At 46.8% G+C, this 21,690-nt stretch overlaps 1 protein-coding gene across 1 annotated transcript in view; it reads right to left on the bottom strand.

The window, feature by feature from the left end:
- GNAI3 (G protein subunit alpha i3) overlaps positions 1–12,558 on the bottom strand; it is a 53,588-nt gene extending 41,030 nt beyond the window's left edge. Inside the window, exon 1 of the mRNA XM_073320293.2 lies at positions 12,325–12,558. Coding sequence (XP_073176394.1) covers positions 12,325–12,442 — 118 coding nt within the window. The 5' untranslated portion in view covers positions 12,443–12,558. The remainder of the gene's footprint in view (positions 1–12,324) is intronic.
- Positions 12,559–21,690: the final 9,132 nt, after the last annotated feature.

Raw genomic sequence — 21,690 nt, 5'->3', positions numbered from 1 at the left:
GAGTACATTAGCTTTTTCCACATCCTCTGTCACTAGGTTGCCTCCCTCATTCATTAAGGGGCCCACACTTTCCTTGGCTTTCTTCTTGTTGCCAACATACCTGAAGAAACCCTTCTTGTTACTCTTGACATCTCTTGCTAGCTGCAGCTCCAGGTGCGATTTGGCCCTCCTGATTTCATTCCTACATGCCCGAGCAATATTTTTATACTCTTCCCTGGTCATATGTCCAACCTTCCACTTCTTGTAAGCTTCTTTTTTATGTTTAAGATCCACTAGGATTTCACCGTTAAGCCAAGCTAGTGGCCTGCCATATTTACTATTCTTTCGACACATCGGGATGGTTTGTCCCTGTAACCTCAACAGGGATTCCTTGAAATACAGCCAGCTCTCCCAGACTCCTTTCCCCTTCATGTTAGTCCCCCAGGGGATCCTACCCATCCGTTCCCCGAGGGAGTCGAAGTCTGCTTTCCTGAAGTCCAGGGTCCGTATCCTGCTGCTTACCTTTCTTCCTTGTGTCAGGATCCTGAACTCAACCAACTCATGGTCACTGCCTCCCAAATTCTCGTCCACTTTTGCTTCCCCCACTAATTCTTCCCAGTTTGTGAGCAGCAGGTCAAGAAAAGCTCCCCCCCCAGTTGGCTCCTGCGGAGATTGCAGGAACTGTGGGACAGCTACCCAAAGTGCAACATTCCGGAAGTCGATGCTAGCCTCGGTACTGTGGAAGCACTCCGCCGAGTTAGTGCACTTAATGCACTTAGAGGATTGTGTGGGGGGACACAATCGATTATATAAAAACGATATCTAAAAAACCAACTTCTATAAATTCGACCTAATTTTGTAGTGTAGACATACCCTTAGAAAAAGGGCTAATCATATGGCCACTGTGTCAAACTAACACCCATGCTGCTCCATTAAAAGCTGAGGTTGTTACGAAGGAAGGAAGTTAATCACAATATAACAGGATGCATTCATCACACCAACATATCTCTAAGTCAGATAGCCTCTTAAGTCAGAAGCCAAAGGCAAAAATATTACATCCACCTCTTGTGGGATAACAAGACACCGCCTCCTCTTCTGTAAAAGCGTTAGGTTAAAAGATGGCCCAATGCAAACAGTTTGTGCATCTCCCCTATTACTAACTATTGAAGCAGATAATCATGTGCATTTATTTCTGCAGGAAACAGATTTTTCAAAGATAGGAAATTAAATACAATAATTTAAGTTCATATAACACATTGAAAATTCACAGCAGCAAAGTAATTAGAGTTAATATTAGGCACAGAAGTTAAATATAGCAATATAGTATTAGGTCATCCAATCCATCTCAATTTTAATTGCACAAACCAGGTTATGGAACCATTACACTGTATATGTATCAAAGACATTAAAGTTAACATTCAAAATACTGTTACTTTTGGGCATTTAAAATGTTCATGGCACTGTTTTATTAACCTACTTTTTACTTAAGGGACTGAATGTGTAACAACTGCCTCAAGGCTTTTGACATTATACTTGAGAGGGTGCCCTGTAGGAAAACTGGGAAGTACTTGGCATAGTTATTGTGTATTATATTTGAGCGCAATGGTCATGCCTGCCAATCAAAAAAAACCCAAATAAACTAAATGGAACAAGAGCCAATCTGTCCAGGGCAGCATAAAAACAGGCTAGAAACTTATTTAAGAGTTCCATGTAATACTATTTCACAAATGAGGTCACTTTAAGACAGGGTGGCCAATGGGAAGCAGAAAAATGCTGAATTCAAAGATATAGATAAAATTTACACTTTATACATGGTGAAAAATATTACAACTTGTGACCTTTCATAATGTTTAAGTAAAATCCACAGAAGCCTTTCAAAAAAGGCAACAGACATATCAGGACATTACAGATTAGGAAACTTGATTTAGCAATTAGAAAATACAAGGGTGGACTAGAGAACCTACTCTCTAACTAAAGGTCAGGCAAAGAAATATTGGTATATGGAATTAACATTATAAATAGATTTTTAGATAAACTGCAGAAGAGGAAACTAATTATTTTGGGGTGGGTGGGTGTCTAAACAAGATGCATTATCCCTAATTCAAACCTAAGTCTTCTGTGGAACTGCTTTAACCAATTCTCGGAACTGGATCAGAACTGTCCATCTCCAGATTCAGCTATAAAAGCACTAAAAGTTGTAGCCTAGAGGTTTCAACATGGTTACGGGAATAAAGTAAGGTCTTAGCTCCATTACAACTTGTTGGCCATGTTGTAATGGGGTTAAGGAACAATTGTGTTGTAACCAGTTCAGCTTTACAGTTAGACAGGATCTCCGATGTAGATAGTCTTCCATGATTCTCAGAGGATCACTCTAAAGTTCTGCAACATAGTAAAGTTGCTTATTCCCTTTATAGCCTATGAGCATATCAGCAAAAACAGGATATTTGATTATGCTGGAAGGCTCTCTGCATTCAAAAACTATGTGCAATATTATTCAAATTGCAGCATTCATCACTGAAGCAGTATGAACTTGTTACTAACCATCACTAGCAACACACCATAATGATTAGGTATGGGCAGCAAGAAGATTGAATCCAACAGATAGTAGTAGAAAATAGATAAAACTTGATTTATAGCAGAATTGTTAGTTTCCACATGAATATTGACAATGGAGCACATCTTCAGCACACAAAATTAAGCCCAAACGTAAAGAATGGCCTTCACAAACCTGATAGATTGCTCAAAGCCTTATTACTCAAGTGCGTGGGATTTCAGGGCCTTATCCACACCAGGGTTTGCTCTAATTCCAGCCATCAGTGGCCAACTGGCATAAGCTCCACCAGTGCAAATACTAGCTGTATCCATCTATACTAGGGGCTTGCACGAGCACAGTTATGTCCCTGGTCGATAACAGCAAATCCATAAGCTCGCAAAATCTCAGCAGGGTCTCATTTCCTCTCCAGAGAAAGATTTTTTTAATACAACTAAAGCATTAGAGACCACTTCTACATATCTTGAACTATGCATAATACCACCATCATCCTTGCCTTTTTGTTTTGTAGTTGTTTTTGCAGCACTTCACACTACAGCCTTGGGAGCATTTAAAGCTCATTAAACCCATGTTACCAACATGGAGCACAAAACACCTATTGATAATAGTCATGAAAAGCACTAAACATATTGTTTGACAAAAGAGCGAGCAAACAAACATCTCCCAGGTAAACTGCTTTAGCTACCTCTTTCTCACCTACACAGGTTTACATCAAGCCCTGCTGTCATACTTAAATATGCAGGAGAATGAAAGGGACTAAAATGTTGCAGCATTCCCTAGTCAATCTTTTAGTTGGAAGCACTTCAAACATCTACCCAATCATATGACTAAAGTCTTCCTCTTAATGTCCTTTTACAAAGGCTTTTTTCTATTGAATGACATAAGAACTAAATTAAAAATATTCATTCTTGAAGTAACCTAAACATGCCATATGTAGTAGTCACATACACTCATACTCTGACAGCCAGATCAAATAAAGCAAAAAGAAAGGTTTCAGAGTAACAGCCTATCTAATAAAGCAGTTATTCTCAATCTTTTCAGGTTGGCAACCCCTCATTTGAGGTAAAAAAAATTCACAAGCTGTCAAGGTTCCTCCCCCACTCTGAACTCTAGGGTACAGATGTGGGGACCTGCATGAAAAACCTCCTAAGCTTATCTTTACCAGCTTAGGTCAAAACTTCCCCAACGTACAAAATATTCCACCCGTTGTCCTTGGACTGGCCGCTATACCACCACCAAACTAATACTGGTTACTGAGGAAGAGCTGTTTGGACGCGTCCTTCCCCCCAAAATACTTCCCAAAACCTTGCACCCCACTTCCTGGACAAGGTTTGGTAAAAAGCCTCACCAATTTGCCTAGGTGACTACAGACCCAGATCCTTGGATCTTAAGAACAATGAACAATCCTCCCAACACTTGCACCCCCCCTTTCCTGGGAAATGTTGGATAAAAAGCCTCACCAATTTGCATAGGTGACCACAGACCCAAACCCTTGGATCTGAGAACAATGAAAAAACATTCAGTTTTTTACAAGAAGACTTTTAATAAAAAATAGAAGTAAATAGAAATAAAGAAATCCCCCCTGTAAAATCAGGATGGTAGATATCTTACAGGGTAATTAGATTAAAAAACATAGAGAACCCCTCTAGGCAAAACCTTAAGTTACAAAAAAGATACACAAGGTGCCACAAGTCCTCCTTTTCTTTTTACAGACAGAAATAGTTATTCTATTCAGCACAATTCTTTTCTCAGCCATTTAAGGAAATCATAATCTAACACATACCTAGCTAGATTACTTACTAAAAGTTCTAAGACTCCATTCCTGGTCTATCCCCAGCAAAGACCCAGCATACAGACAGACACAGACCCTTTGTTTCTCTCCCTCCTCCCAGCTTTTGAAAGTATCTTGTCTCCTCATTGGTCATTTTGGTCAGGTGCCAGCGAGGTTACCTTTAGCTTCTTAACCCTTTACAGGTGAGAGGAGCTTTCCCCTGGCCAGGAGGGATTTCAAAGGGGTTTACCCTTCCCTTTATATTTATGACACAAGCCCCTTATTTTTTTACTCTATTTTTATAATAAATGGCATCAAAATCATCAATGCATTGCTAAGCCTATATAATTTGTGTCTGTCATAAGAGCAGACAGAAGACTTGATCTTAAAAAGGTACTAGGGCATGGTGTGAAAAGGAGGGAGATTTTCTTTGCTTTAGGCCATGTTTACGCTAGCGCTCATGTTGGCAAAATTTTTGTCACTCAGGGGTGTGAAAAAACCATACCCCTGAGTGACCTATGTTTTGCTGGTATAAGCTCTCGTGTGCACAGCGCTATGTTGGCAGGAAAAGCTCTCCTGTGGACATAAAACCAGCTCAATGATCGGTGGTAGCTATTATATCAACAGGAGAGCACTCTCCCATTGGCATAACATGGCTACATGAGCACTCTTACAGCATCCCAGTGTAATGGCCACAGACTAATGAAGCGTTCCGTGCTTGTGACCTTCCCCACCCGGATTATCTTTCACGAGCCAATCTGGGGGTTGTGACCAGTTTAACCACTGAAATAAGATTAGAAATCAGATGCAAACAGCAGAAAGTTATGACATTAAAAATTGAGGAAGTTGGATGCAACAGGAATGTCCCCATTGTACTACTTATGAAATGGGACATAGCAAAGTCACTATAGAACAGAATGCATACCAACTACCTGTAAATATTTAAATTGTAGACACTTTTAAAATCATTATGAGATTGCTTTTGAATCTTACATACACAAGGAATATAAAATGCTTTCTGTCAGGGGATTAACTTGGTAGCAATTTGTTTAACTTACAGAGAAGAGGACTTGTCTTTGGGGCACCCCTTTCTAGTTGAACAAAACCTGTTTGATGCTATGCCTCGAAGATTAATGGAGCAAGCATGCTCAGAAAGCTTCTGAGGGGCAGGAAATATCGATCTACCAATGGTTAAGCAGTACTTTACAAATTGTTTGTCCTCAGCTATTAATATGATGATGACCCCAGAAATGTCCATCTTAGCTCTTCCACACAAATGGTCTACAGATGACCCAAGAAGCAAGAGAGAAGACTAAAAAGCACCAGGGCACAAGTCTCATTCCAAAGCTCACAGATCACCACTTTTTTTATTCTTATGCCATAAAGTCTCTGACAGCAGATTTACTCTGACTGGCAGATAGCCTGATGGATCAGGGCTTTCTCCTCAACCTCAAGAGGATTAAAGCCTTTCACACTGTGATGACTGAGTAAATGTTTTGTAGGTAAATACTTCAGCTCTTTTGGCGGGAGAGGGTGGAAGAGAGAATATGGAGGGGACATGACAATTCCCTGGGTCACTCAACGAAGTTCTGGAGGTGTAAGAAGAACTTTCATGAAACAGAATGCCTTAGACAAGCCTCCTCACAATCTGGGTTGAGATTTAGGTATTGTATAGAAACCCAACTTGTATTAGATGACCTTGTTACATTAGTGCACTGTAATTTCCACTGTCTGCCCTCCAGTTTTAGGCGGAGTTTGAGAATTTTGCCCTGTGAAACCCTAGACACCCTGTTTTTGAGGTACTGTCCAGAGCTGATCAGCTGTGGCACTAAAGCACTTGACTTCCTAGTTTACATGGAAGTAGTGGCAAGGCATTTTCAACGAATGGCCCTCACCCTTGGAATTCATCCTCCAGCCCTTTGGTCAGAAATAGCCCAAACTTGTTGAACTTCATGGCACAACACAAAGCCTGTTACCTTGAGCTCAGGGAAGGGCTAAGAAATAACTGGTGGCTCAGGTCCCTAGAGAAGGTGGGGGGTGTTTTGTAGGATGTCTCTTTGGTTAACTGGTTACGTAGGTCAGGGTTTTTTAGGATGGGCTTCTGTTTCAATTATTTTGTATGTGTTTTTAAATTATGTTCAAGTACCACGGAATTAGGGGGAAAAAAGACGGGTAAAATGCATGTTATGTATGAACAGTTCAAACGGGATGCGTTGGCAAAGATGCCATCTAGCAGAATGTTCCATTCAGAGAAGTGATACTGACTGGATTCAACAATGGAACTGCCTTCTACAGCCAGTAATGTATTTGTCACTTGATATTGCATGAACGCTTTTTTTCCTAAAAAAAGCAGCAATACAGTAAATTTAAAGTGTTGAAATGTACAGTATGGCATAACTTACAGCTAAGCCCCTTCATTTTCAGTATAAACCCATTTTTACTGAAAATTTCACAGGTTTTACAAAAAGTATTCAGTTTTTTCCAATCTTCACCATACTCTTGTGTCATTCAAATATAATAAACTTGTTTTATTAGGAACATAATATATTGCATGAGATATCTGTATTACGATAATATATTAGTATATGCAAAGCTGCCTGTTGAAGGAAGGCTATGTATTAGTTTAGAAGATACACACAACAAACAGGCTCACACGCAAGCTCTGAAGTGCGTGCGCATCTGAAAATACTGATGAATCTGATGTTCACCACATCCACATTTCAAGTTGTTAGCAGGTAACGATTTAAAGATCTGACACACTAAAATGGAAAGAAAACAAAAATCTGTATTGGAATAAGTTTCAGAACTCAAGGAATTATTCAAAAGTTTTAAAAACACAAAATGAGAAAAGGATGAAGTTGAGTGTATGTGCTGCAAATGGTGTGACCCAATTATTAAATGTAAATATTTATAGGCTAATACTTCTAAGTCTACAATAATAAACTATTTATTCAAATAAAAAGTTTTATTTGTGGATTAGAGATACATTGTTTTCTTAAACTCAGGTTTTGTTCTGTTTTAGTTCTGCAGCAAACCACACTGATGAATGGAATTCAAAGCATTAATCTACTGAATACTTTCCATACACCAAAATAAACCTTGATATTTACTCCCCCAAAAATAAATAGTTTTTCACACACATTTTCACCTGTTTTTGTTGTTGTGGTAATAGACACTGATAAATTCCCAGGAAAAATTAAATAAAACAAAAACTGAAAATGAAGGGCCATACTTACAGCACATGGTAGGAGTTACACTGAGTAGGTAAAAAACATACAATTTCCATACCCTCCCACACTTTGCTGCTCATCATCACAGGAAAATCCGATAGAATTATACGGCAGCTAAATTGTATGTCTGTTCCTGCACAGTAGCATTTTCTTGGAGGAACTGGTTACAAACTAATAGAAAGGAGGGAGTGTTGTCTAGAGCAGAGGTCTGAGCAAGGACTCCTTGATTCTATTCCCTACTCTCCCACAGGTTCTCCACAGTCTCCCATATGCTAGGAGACTGATCAGCTGTCGACAATAGATGTCAACAATGTTTTCTATAATGTTGCTGAAGACTGGTGTCCACCACCAGTTAAAGCCATTTTCAGCACTGGTTCAAAAAGACCCATTAACAGTAAGTCAGCAAGAGGACAATTACCTAGTGCAGACAAGGTCTTGTGTGATCTTGGGCAAGTCACTACGCTTCTCACATTTCCTTATGTCTAAAATTGGTGTAACACATTGCTACCTAACAGGCAGGGTTGCGAAACAAGCATTATTTGTAAAGTAATTGGACACCCTTGTATGAAAGGTGCTACAGAAATGCAAATATGGTTATTTCAGAGGAACAGCCGTGTTAGTCTGTATTCGCAAAAAGAAAAGGAGTACTTGTGGCACCTTAGAGACTAACCAATTTATTTGAGCATGAGCTTTCGTGAGCTACAGCTCACTTCATCAGATGTTTACCGTGGAAACTGCAGCAGACTTTATATACACACAGAAATCATGAAACAATACCTCCTCCCACCCCACTGTCCTGCTGGTAATAGCTTATCTAAAGTGATCAACAGGTGGGCCATTTCCAGCACAAATCCAGGTTTTCTCACCCTCCACCCCCCCACACAAATTCACTCTCCTGCTGGTGCTAGCCCATCCAAAGTGACAACTCTTTACATAATCAAGTCGGGCTATTTCCTGCATAGATCAAGGTTTTCTCACATCCCCCCCACCCCCATACACACACAAACTCACTCTCCTGCTGGTAATAGCTCATCTAAACTGACCATTCTCCAGGTTTAAATCCAAGTTAAACCAGAACATCTGGGGGGGGGGGGGTAGGAAAAAACAAGAGGAAACAGGCTACCTTGCATAATGACTTAGCCACTCCCAGTCTCTATTTAAGCCTAAATTAATAGTATCCAATTTGCAAATGAATTCCAATTCAGCAGTTTCTCGCTGGAGTCTGGATTTGAAGTTTTTTTGTTTTAAGATAGCGACCTTCATGTCTGTGATTGCGTGACCAGAGAGATTGAAGTGTTCTCCGACTGGTTTATGAATGTTATAATTCTTGACATCTGATTTGTGTCCATTTATTCTTTTACGTAGAGACTGTCCAGTTTGACCAATGTACATGGCAGAGGGGCATTGCTGGCACATGATGGCATAGATCACATTGGTGGATGTGCAGGTGAACGAGCCTCTGATAGTGTGGCTGATGTTATTAGGCCCTGTGATGGTGTCCCCTGAATAGATATGTGGGCACAATTGGCAACGGGCTTTGTTGCAAGGATAAGTTCCTGGGTTAGTGGTTCTGTTGTGTGGTATGTGGTTGTTGGTGAGTATTTGCTTCAGGTTGCGGGGCTGTCTGTAGGCAAGGACTGGCCTGTCTCCCAAGACTTGTGAGAGTCTTATATGTATATATATATATATAGTCTTATATAGTCTCTTGTGAGAGAGTTATATAATTCAGCTGTGAAAGGGCTTAGTGAGCAAGACCAGACAACCTAGAACCCTATTTTTCTTCCAGTTCTGGGCTGCTCTCAAGAAGGGCAAAACCAAAGCAACTGCAAAAAAGAAAAGTAGAAACCCAGAAGAACAAAAAGGGCCTGTAGTAACAGGATGTGTAGCTGAAAAAAGGCTAGTCCAAAAATTCTAGAATCACTCTTTTCAAAAGGGGCGGGGAAGAAGTCAAATGCATTTAGAATCCTGAGATATGGTGTAACCCACATTTTGAACAATGTAGTAATTTAGAAGTGTCATAATACTGAAGATTCTGTTAAAAGACTGAGGGAGGGGAAAATGACTAGACCTTGCCTATGTGAGCTTTCCCAACCTACATAATTCTGCAGAGAAGAGCAAAACTAGGCCACTTATTTGAAGAGATGCTGGGAAGATGTATATGGAGTGTTCTCACCTTCATTCAAAGTATTTCTGAATTTTAAAAAGATGATTACAGAGTGGGTTTGGACTTTACATAAAGCAACATTTCTTCTCAACTACTCTGTAGCGGCACTGAGTGCCTTGCTCCAGTTATTAAACACTCCAAAGGTCTCTTACAATTTAATGAAATGAGCTACGTTGCTTCAACCTAGACATTTTTATATTAATTTTTTAAAGAAAAATGCTATCTCAAACTGTTTAAAATTCACATGTGATTCATCTAGCTTTCTGAAATTTTAATGAAATGACTAAAGCATGCATTTTATCCTAGCAATTGATTGATCTGTTTTAGCTGTATGTTACCAAATACATAGAGAGCAAATATCTTTGTAGAATCCTTTAATTCAGAGACCTTACTAAACTCGGATTTTTTTAAAATATGAGTTATACCGAGACATTTTTGAAAGCACAAATTGCCGTTAGGCCAATTAACAGCCACTGAAAGACAACAGAAATTAGGTGCATAACCACCATTCATGCTTTTCAAAGTCTCTTCCACTCTGTGTGAACATTGCTATGTGTTTTGATTATTTGGACAGCTTTTCTGTATATTACTTAGGGCTCTTGTGTACAGGCATAACTGCTGACATCATTGCAAATTCCTTGGTATTTCAGTGTAAGCTGTATTCCAGCACCATGGCACATAAAAAACCCCACGTACACAGTATCAAAAAGGTTTCAGAGTAACAGCCGTGTTAGTCTGTATTCGCAAAAAGAAAAGGAGTACTTGTGGCACCTTAGAGACTAACCAATTTATTTAAGCATGAGCTTTCGTGAGCTCATGCTCAAATAAATTGGTTAGTCTCTAAGGTGCCACTAGTATCAAAAAGGTTACTAATCCCATTTTGAAACTCCTACTTACTAACAAAGGAACAAACCCTCAAGGAGGAAGACTTATCACCACATACAGCCAATCAAAAAAAATGTTCTATGCACACAAAGAACCACGAACCTCAGTGCCTCACACAGTTCATACAGGTGAAAAATAAGTTAAGCAATACACATGTTGCTCTTAGGATTCCCATGGCTGCCTCCCATTAGGAAACCAGAAATCTTAGTAAAAACATAAGCCTTCGTGGGTTTATGCCCAAATAAATTTGTTAGTCTCTTAAGGGGTCACAAGTACTCCTCGTTGTTTTTGCTGATATAGTCTAACACAGCCAGCACACTGAAAAATCTTAGTGTAACATTTTCCACACAAATGAGAGAAGCTCACTTAGTACACGCTAAGTAGATCAATACACACACCAGAGCTATACCATGTCTCTAACTGGAACTGCAAACTTCACAAAGCAACTGATTATGAAATATAGAAATCAGCTAATCCACCTTCCACCCTAATAAATGCAAGGTTGTTCCTCACACTTGATTCTTTAGCTCATTTTAAATGACTCAAGAAATGGGACTGCCGCTGTGAAAAGGAGGACTTGTGGCACCTCAGAGATTAACAAATTTATTTGAGCATAAACTTTCGTGAGCTACAGCTCACTATTCAGCAATTTTCCCCTAATAGGCAATCTTCAATTTTCATTTGCTTCCTTTCACCCCTATGCACAAGCCTCCAATAGGGTTAATAAAAACCAGACAGAACATGGCACTTTATTTGTAGCCCCAAAATATTTATCTATTCAAAGAACTATATTGAAAAAACAGAAATCAGCGATCTCCAATAAGTAAATACTGAATGGAAGCACCTTAAAATGTTACCATCACAAAAGTGACCATATTTAAAAATAGCATCTCCTTACTCAGAGGATATGCTTCCTGCACATGTCCAGAGCGCTGACTTTGGTGACAAGAAAACATTCTACTTCACTCCTGCAAGCACTGTGGAGACCAGCTGGCCATGTCTCCACTAGGGACTTTACTGCGACACAGATGTGCCGCAGCAAGATCTCTCATGTAGCCGCTCTATGCCGGCGGGGCAGAGCTCTCCTGGCGGCATAATTAAACCATCCCCCATGAGCAGCATTAGCTGTGTCGGCAGAAGACGCTCTCCCGGCCACACCGTTGCTTTTGTTGGTGACAGTTGTGTCGGCCAGGGAGAGGGTTTTTCACGCCCCGCCTGACCAGGGTTTTGCGGACAGAAGCACGAGCGCAGACGCAGCCTTAGTCACGACAGGAGCCGGCCTCTGTTTCGGCTGATGCACCAAGCGCCAGCCACAAGGGCTGGCGACCCCACCAGCTGCCGGGCACGAGCACCTTTGCCGGGGAAAAGGAGCCGCTCGGACCCGGAGCGGGGCGCTGGCAGAGCCGCCTCCCGGAGCGGAGCCTGTTTCCCAAGCCCGCGCGCTCCACCAGCGAGCCCAGCTGCCAAGTCCGCCGCCTGCCCAGAAAGCTCGCCCCGGCCAGCCGCCCCGCGCCGCCGCCCGCCCCAGCCCTGGAGCCGGGACCCCGGCCGGGAGCGGGACAGCCAGCCCCGGCAGCGCGCCCCGGGGGCTCGCTCGGCCGCAGGCCCAGCGCCGTGCGCGGCCCGAGAGCGCGGCGGCGGCGCCCCCACCCCCGGGACCGCGCCCCTCCCCCCCACCCCCGGGACCGCGCCCCCCCCCCCGCGGCGGCAGCGCCCGGCCTCCCCCCCGCCGGCCCCTCCTCACCGAGCAGCAGCAGCTTCACCTCCTTGGACGCCTTCTCGCCGTCCTCCCGCAGGTTGCGGTCGATCATCTTGCTCCGCTCCACCGCCGCCTTGTCCTCGGCGCTCAGCGTGCAGCCCATGGCGGGGCCGGGCCGGGCCGCTCCGCACCGCTCGGGGGGCTCCGGGCTGCGCCTCTCGCTCTCCTCAGCCCGGCAGCCCGAGAGCGGCGCTGTGTGAGGCGGCGCCGGATATCCGCTCCGGGGCCGCCTGCCGCGAGCCGCGGCTGGGGGCGCGGCGCACTCTGGGAAATGTAGTTCTCCATGCGCACCAGCGGCCACGGCCCACGGGTTTAGAGCGTTGCACGCTGGGATCTGTCCGGAGACGCCCCCGCCGCGTTGCATATTGGGACTTGTAGTCTTATGTGCTGCATGGGAGCATCGTTTGGCCCGGCCCGCGGTCTGCACTGGGGGCCTGTGTGCACGGCAAAGGATTGAAGCAGGGGGCTGCACGCCCCTGTGGGCTGGTGTCTCTCGTGGGACTAGGTTTCCACTGTACACTCCGGGCACCGGGAACTCACCAGTGGCTCTGTGCTGCATGCCACTCCCACTTGGAACCAGGCAGGGACAGTGGGGCCAGCACCCAGCTCCAAAAGCCCAAATCCCTGCTGCTCGCGCTAATAGCAAATTGCCCTTGACGGCTGGCAGCATGGAGCTTATGGCAAATAGTGTGGGTGCTGATTCCATCCCGCAGACGGCAATATTAAATGTAGCTCACTCCAGTACATGCACCCACCTCAGTTCATTACAATGGTTACACCACCGCTAGGGGATAGGTGTAAAACTGCACAAATAATGGGCTCTTCAATATAGCAGAGAAAAGTCTAACACCAGGAGTTCTCAAACTGGGAGTCGGGACCCCTCAGGGGGTCGTGAGGTTATTACATGGAGGGTCATGAGCTGTCAGCCTCCACCCTACACACCACTTTGCCTCCAGCATTTATAATGGTGTTAAATATATAAAAAAGTGTTTTTAATTTATAAGGGGGGTTGCACTCAGAGGCTTGCTGTGTGAAAGGGATCGCCAGTACAAAAGTTTGAGAACTACTGTCTAATACTATCTGATGGCTGGAAGTTGAAACTAGACAATTCAGACTGGAAATAAGGTACACATTTTAATAGAGTAATTAACCAGTGGAACAATTTACCAAGGGTCATGGTCGATTCTCCATCACTGCCCATTTTTAAATTGAGATGGGCTATTTTTTTTAAAAGCTCTGCTCTAGAATTATTTGGAGGCAGTTCTCTGGCCTGTGTTATACAGGAGGTCAGATAAGACAATCACAGTTGTCCCTTCTGGCCTTGGAATGTATGAAGTCTCCAGCTACTCAGCTGGCAAGGGATGTGCATTAGTCCTTTTACCTCAGGCACCTGCATACCGAGCACTGCGGCCAACATGGGCCATGGACTCAACACAAAGTAGGGCTCTGAGCTACAAAACATCATCTGCTGCTTGCTCTTTGTCTGCCCAGCTCATTGTTTCCCTTTGGAGTGTGTGACAAGGGTATACAAACCCCACACTGGTAAGGAAGGGGTTAAGCAGGTGATCTGGGCCTAGATGGCCCAGGATTAGTGCAAGCCAATTTACCAAGTGGGGGGTCAGTGCTAACGAGGCCAATCAGGGTGGATGTGGCCCATTCTCAACAGTTGACAAGAAGGTGTGAGTTGGGAATGGGCCACATCCACCCTGACTGAGTTGGCCTCGTTAGCACTGACCCCCCCCCACTCGGTAAGATAACTCCCATCTTTTCATGTGCTGTGTATTTATACCTCCCTACTGTATTTTTCACTCCATGAATCTGATGAAGTGGGTTTTAGCCCAGGAAAGCTTATGCTCAGATAAATTTGTTAGTCTTTAAGGTGCCACAAGGACTCCTCCTTGTTTTTGCTGATACAGACTAACACGGTTAACACTCGGAAACCAGTTATTTCATGGTTATTGTTTTATCATTGGGAAACGGGACTGGTGAGGAAGCGACCCAGGGAGGTAGCAGAGTAGCACTTTGGGCACAGGATTTAGCTGCCTCCCTGGACTGGAACCTGGTGAAGAGGGCTGGCATAGCCTGGGTTCCCCTACCAACCCCAAGGTGGGGGGAGTGAAGCAGACATAAACCCTCCCCATGAACAGGGAAAAATCTGGGCAAGGGAAGACCCAGAAGGCCCATCTCCTAACTTACAGTGCTACCCCATTGCAGGATTCTACATGCCCTGAAAAGGATGGACAGAAAGGAGTAATCAAGCTGGATCAGGGGGCATGAGATGGACAGACTACTGCAGGGCCAGAGCAGCTGTCACCGGGGCTGCCAATAGGCCGCTTTTTCGCTTTTGTGCTGGGCCCAGCCTCCCTACAGCACCAGGGGCTGATGGCACATTGGCTGCTATGCAGGGCCCCATTTGTGGCAATCTAGCTAAGCTCCTATAGGGTACCCCTCACAGCCAGATCCTTACCAACAGTGAAGAGGGAGCAGGCTGCAAATGCATCTGGAGGACTGGGGGTGGCGGTGGGGACCATGTGCCCAGAGAAGGTACAATTGTCTTCTCCCACTTTTAAACTTGTGGAGCGTTCAGGTAACATGCTGTAGATGTTACATCTTGGATGGACTCTTATATTTTTGGTATGAATTTAGTGCCCAGCCTGAAAGCCCCTGGCAATGGGATCCTCAATGCCCCGGCAGTTCCAGGACATGCTACTCTTCCACAGTGCCCTGTGCTCACATGTCTCAGCCCTAACCCAAGGGACGCCCTCCAAAGGAGTATTCAGTCTCTATTAAGTCCTTGGTGGCTGTGCTGAAGTTGCCACCCATTAGTGTCAAGCCTAGTGCCAACTTTTCTGATGAAGACGCCTGTCTGTGGGGAGCCAGCCTGAGACCCACCAAACTCCCCTCTCCTGGGGAAGAGAACCACCCTGCGACAGAGCGCTCTGAGTCACTGCGAATGGACGCATCCAGGCAGTGACCCTGAGGTGAACGGCTCTTCATTACCCACCCCTGAGCCACGTGCTCCCCCAAGCAAGGAGCACAATGCCCCTTGCCAACAGCTAGCACTGATGGTGTATGCCCACCAAGCTAGGATGGCAAGAACATCTAACTCCTCCCCAGTCCCGACGTATAAACCCGCCCGGCTCCGCGTTAGGGGACGGAACGCAGCCCCTGTCTCTTCCCCAGACAGGGGGACACTTGCAGCTGCTCCCAGAACAGCCGCCAAACACAGGAAATATTGTGACTGCCACTGGCCTTCCTCAATCTGTTCACCAAATAGAGCAGTCACCATAAAGGGCATTCTGCCGCCCTCTTGTGCCTGGTTTCAGAGTAACAGCCGTGTTAGTCTGTATTCGCAAAAAGAAAAGGAGGACTTGTGGCACTTTAGAGACTAACCAATTTATTTGAGCATGAGCTTTCGTGAGCTACAGCTCACTTCATTTGATGTGAGCTGTAGCTCACGAAAGCTTATGCTCAAATAAATTGGTTAGTCTCTAAGGTGCCACAAGTCCTCCTTTTCTTTTTCCTCTTGTGCCTGTTACTCTCCATAACACCCAGTGCCCTAGGAAGAAAACCCCAAGCTGGTCTCTGGATTCCATCAGAGGCGGGGCGGGGGGGGTGCCGTTTAGGGGCGCACCAACAATGGGCGTGGTGCACCCCTGGTGTAACTAGATGGGAGCCGGGAGTGCGCAGCCCCTCTGATAACCAGGCATTTGTGTAGAGGCTTAACCAAAGGCTCGCCGGTTTAGCCGTGGCCAGTAAAATTCCAGCCCAGGAGGGGTCTATTGGCTGGGGATGCGTGTGCCAGGTGGGGCGCTGCGGGAGACCTTCGGCTAAGGTAGCCAGGGAGAGAGCGGAAATGAGAGAGCCGGAGGCTGCAGGAGAGTTGGGGAGGGTGGGAGAGGGAAAGAACTTAACCTGTGTTTTCACCTTGTCAGCACAGGAAGGGTTAAGCAGTACATTCAGCAACAACCATGTGTGAAGGACTGATGGCCTACCCTGTGCTTCAGCAAAGTGGAGGTAAGTGGCCCAGGAGGCAGCCCTGACATCCCTTTTGCCCCTGCTGGCTCAGTAATGAAGTGGTTAACTCCCATTTCCTCCCTGGTTCAGAAAGCTGCCAGCAGCCCTGGTACTGGGAGGTAGGTTTCAAATGCATTTTACACCTGAGGGGGCAATGCCAGCCCTAGTTGATACCCTCTCCAGCCTCACAGAACTCAATCGGACACAGCCGGTGCGTGCTGCAGGGCTTGGGGACTGGCCATGGGCTTGTAGGCTCCAGTCCGTGGGCTAGTGAAATGTATTGGGGGGCTCAGGGACACTCCCTGTGGCACTCGGCAATCTCCATTCAGAGGGGCCCAGTCCTGGCCGGACTCCCCCTCACTCCATGGCAGGGAGGTGCTGGGGGCCAGGAGGGGTGGGGATCTTGCTCCTGCTGCTCCTGATCTAGAAATGAGCAAAACTCGTGTCCCCAAGGCAGGAACATCACATGGCGAGATGGGGATGGAGAGCGAGCGGTGGCCACGCAGGGCTCAGGCAGGCTGGCAGAGCAGCTAGGAAAGCCAGGGGAGGAGGAAAGGGGAGAGGGCCCAAACTCCACAGGCATCCTAAGAGAAGCTACTCCATCCAGATTCGAGCTGCTCCCTTGCACCTGCAGAGGCTGGTGCCGGCGTGGCTCCCGTGTCCCTTTGCCATGTTTCTCCATTACCCATAGAGCAGCTTATGACACAAGCGCTTTCTCCTAGGGCTGCTGCTCCGCCCTGGCCAGGTGTGGGAAGCGCTCTTCAGAGCAGAACGGTTGCTGGGGGCTCCAGGCTCCAAGGGACGAGCGCGTGAGCCACGTGCACAGGGAGGCTCCGAAGAGTGTGAAAGGTCAGACCTGCTGGATCCTGCAGGAGACGAGGGGGAGGCGGGGAGGACGGACTGTGCAGGAGGTGCTGGGAGCGTGTGCAGGAGATCACACGTGTATGTGAACAGTGCCTGGGCTGGTGCATCCAGAGCCACGCTCCATTCAGGAAGGACTCACTCGTATGTGGGGTGGCTCGGCCTGCAGGCCCTAGGGAGACTCCCCAGGAGGGATCCCAAGAGCAGAGCTGCCAGAACAAGGCGGTTGGGGTTCAGCTTTCTGGCTGCAAACACAGTGCTCGCTGAGTGCAATCCTGGCCAGGGGGCCTGATCCCCAAGGGGCAGAACTGAGCCAGGGGCCTCTGAGCCTGACCGTTGCGCCACGGTGCCTTGTGGCTCAGAACCTGACCCCCAGCAGGGCCAGAGGCACCTTCTACTGGAGACACCCAGCAAGGCTAGCCTGGGGAGGAGAACAAAAGGCTCCAGGGATGTATGTGGAACACATGGGATTCAGGCCCCACAGATGGAGCCAGTCCCCTCCCACCCGCCTGTGGGAGTAAAGGATGCAGAGACTCAGACAGTAGTTGGCTTGGGGGAAAAAGCTCCTTTGCCATAGGCTGTCGGGGAACTTTGCTGCCTCTTGGTATTTCCTGGCCAGGCGCCCGGCTCCATTTGGGCAGAAAGAGAAAGCGCTCAGGGGAGCAGGAGGCCTTGGTGCCTGCTGCCCCCACCCCCATGTGAGGCCCCTGAGCAAAAATGGGCAAAGATTGGTTTTTGAAAAGGCCACTTGCCCAGGCTGCAGCCAACAACAGGAGATGAAAGCTGAGACCCTCAGACATCTTCCTCCCCTGGGATCCCCAGCTGGGCATGGAGGGCTTCTGCTGGCAGGCAGCACAGTCACAACTCAAGCCCTGCAGCTCCCTGGAGTTATTATTCGTCATACAGTGAAACCAGGAGGCCCTGAATCATCATAGAATCATCATAGAATATCAGGGTTGGAAGGGACCTCAGGAGGTCATCTAGTCCAACCCCCTGCTCAAAAGCAGGATCCATACCCAATTAAATCATCCCAGCCAGGGCTTTGTCAAGCCTGACCTTAAAAACTTCTAAGGAAGGAGATTCCACCACCTCCCTAGGCAACGCATTCCAGTGTTTCACCACCCTCCTAGTGAAAAAGTTTTTCCTAATATCCAACCTAAACCTTCCCCACTGCAACTTGAGACCATTACTCCTTGTCCTGTCCTCTTCCACCACTGAGAATAGTCTAGAACCATCCTCTTTGGAACCCCCTTTCAGGTAGTTGAAAGCAGCTATCAAATCCCCCCTCATTCTTCTCTTCCGTAGACTAAACAATCCAAGTTCCCTCAGCCTCTCCAGATGAGGCCTCACCAATGTCGAATAGAGGGGGACGATCACGTCCCTCGATCTGCTCACTATGCCCCTACTTATACATCCCAAAATGCCATTGGCCTTCTTGGCAACAAGGGCACACTGCTGGCTCATATCCAGCTTCTTGTCCACTGTCACCCGTAGGTCCTTTTCCGCAGAACTGCTGCCTAGCCATTCGATCCCTAGTCTGTAGCTGTGCATTGGGTTCTTCCGTCCTAAGTGCAGGACCCTGCACTTATCCTTATTGAACCTCATCAGATTTCTTTTGGCCCAATCCTCCAATTTGTCTAGGTCCCCCTGTATCCTATCCCTGCCCTCCAGCGTATCTACCACTCCTCCTAGTTTAGTATCATCCGCAAATTTGCTGAGAGTGCAATCCACACCATCCTCCAGATCATTTATGAAGATATTGAACAAAACCGGCCCTGGGCACTCCACTTGACACTGGCTGCCAAATAGACATGGAGCCATTGATCACTACCCATTGAGCCCGACAATCTAGCCAACTTTCAACCCACCTTATGGTGCATTCATCCAGCCCATACTTCCTTAACTTGCTGACAAGAATACTGTGGGAGACCGTGTCAAAAGCTTTGCTAAAGTCAAGAAACAATACATCCACTGCTTTCCCTTCATCCACAGAACCAGTAATCTCATCATAGAAGGCGATTAGATTCGTCAGGCATGACCTTCCCTTGGTGAATCCATGCTGACTGTTCCTGATCACTTTCCTCTCATGTAAGTGCTTCAGGATTGATTCTTTGAGGACCTGCTCCATGATTTTTCTGGGGACTGAAGTGAGGCTTCCTGGCCTGTAGTTCCCAGGATCCTCCTTCTTCCCTTTTTTAAAGATTGGCACTACATTAGCCTTTTTCCAGTCATCCGGGACTTCCCCCGGTCGCCACGAGTTTTCAAAGATAATGGCCAATGGCTCTGCAATCACAGCCGCCAGTTCCTTTAGCACTCTCAGATGCAACTCATCCGGCCCCATGGACTTGTGCACGTCCAGCTTTTCTAAATAGTCCCTAACCACCTCTTTCTCCACAGAGGGCTGGCCATCTCTTCCCCATTTTGTGATGCCCAGCGCAGCAGTCTGGGAGCTGACCTTGTTCGTGAAGACAGAGGCAAAAAAAGCATTGAGTACATTAGCTTTTTCCACATTCTCCGTCACTAGGTTGCCTCCCTCATTCATTAAGGGGCCCACACTTTCCTTGGCTTTCTTCTTGTTGCCAACATACCTGAAGAAACCCTTCTTGTTACTCTTAACATCTCTCGCTAGCTGCGGCTCCAGGTGCGATTTGGCCCTCCTAATTTCATTCCTACATGCCCGAGCAATATTTTTATACTCTTCCCTGGTCATATGTCCAACCTTCCACTTCCTGTAAGCTTCTTTTTTATGCTTAAGATCTGCTAGGATTTCACCGTTAAGCCAAGCTGGTCGCCTGCCATATTTACTATTCTTTCGACACATCAGGATGGTTTGTCCCTGTAACCGCAACAGGGATTCCTTGAAATACAGCCAGCTCTCCTGGACTCCTTTCCCCTTCATGTTAGTCCCCCAGGGGATCCTACCCATCCTACCCATCCGTTCCCTGAGGGAGTCGAAGTCTGCTTTCCTGAAGTCCAGGGTCCGTATCCTGCTGCTTACCTTTCTTCCCTGTGTCAGGATCCTGAACTCAACCAACTCATGGTCACTGCCTCCCAGATTCCCATCCACTTTTGCTTCCCCCACTAATTCTACCCGGTTTGTGAGCAGCAGGTCAAGAAAAGCGCCCCCCCTAGTTGAACGAGGCCACAGCCCCATCATGCTGGGTGCAGCGCATACAGCCCCTGCCTCAAACAGCGTGGAGGGCGGGGGGGAAGGGAGCAGAAGAGTGAGCCAGTAGCAGAGCCATGGCTAGAACACAGCTGCCCTGCATCCCCAGGCCTGAGCTGCCTCTGCCTGTGCCTCTGTCTGTCTGCACTATCCGCTGTCACAATCATTCACACCAAGGCCTGTTTCCTGGGCGTCTCACAGTACTTCACACTCGTTAGTGCCCATGTCACTCCTGGGTGCTAGACCAACTGGCTGAATTGCTCACCACTCTGGGGAGGTGTGTAAATGAGTCATAGAGCTCTTAGGGTGCTCCATGGCAGTCCAGGCCAGAGGGGACCCCCAGACCACTGTCCAAGCGCCTGTATCCCGGCCCACCAGCATCACCCAATGCCCGAAATGAGACCCAGCTATTACAGCCTAGGCCCCTGGAGGGGCACTGCCCATTGTTACAAAGACACGGAGGGCCATGACTCACCCAGAGAGACTAGGGCAGCGTTTCCCCTGCTCTAACCACTAGAGACCATTGCCTTCCCTCTTGATTATCCCTTGTGTGTGGCTACTGGACACTGGCTACCAAGCGTGCAGATGTCAGTTGCAAAACTCCCCTTCCGAAGCCAGCAAGTCTGCAGATGATACTAAACTGGGAGGAGTGGTAGATACACTGGAGGGCAGGGATAGGATACAGGGGGACCTAGACAAATTGGAGGATTGGGCCAAAAGAAATCTGATGAGGTTCAATAAGGATAAGTGCAGAGTCCTGCACTTAGGACGGAAGAACCCAATGCACAGCTACAGACTAGGGACCGAATGGCTAGGCAGCAGTTCTGCGGAAAAGGACCTAGGGGTGACAGTGGACGAGAAGCTGGATATGAGTCAGCAGTGTGCCCTTGTTGCCAAGAAGGCCAATGGCATTTTGAGATGTATAAGTAGGGGCATTGCCAGCAGATCGAGGGACGTGATCATTCCCCTCTATTCGACACTGGTGAGGCCTCATCTGGAGTACTGTGTCCAGTTTTGGGCCCCACACTACAAGAAAGATGTGGAAAATTGGAAAGCGTCCAGCGGAGGGCAACAAAAATGATTAGGGGGCTGGAACACATGACTTATGAGGAGAGGTTGAGGGAACTGGGGTTATTTAGTCTGCAGAAGAGAAGAGTGAGGGGGGATTTGATAGCTGCTTTCAACTACCTGAGAGGGGGTTCCAAAGAGGATGGCTCTAGACTGTTCTCAGTGGTAGCAAATGACAGAACAAGGAGTAATGGTCTCAAGTTGCAGTGGGGGAGGTTTAGGTTGGATATTGGGAAAAA

This window comes from Lepidochelys kempii, chromosome 21 (assembly GCF_965140285.1).
Source record: "Lepidochelys kempii isolate rLepKem1 chromosome 21, rLepKem1.hap1, whole genome shotgun sequence".
NCBI lineage: Eukaryota > Metazoa > Chordata > Testudines > Cheloniidae > Lepidochelys > Lepidochelys kempii.
Note: the sequence above shows the minus strand (reverse complement) of the source record. Positions and strands in the feature narration are given on the sequence as shown.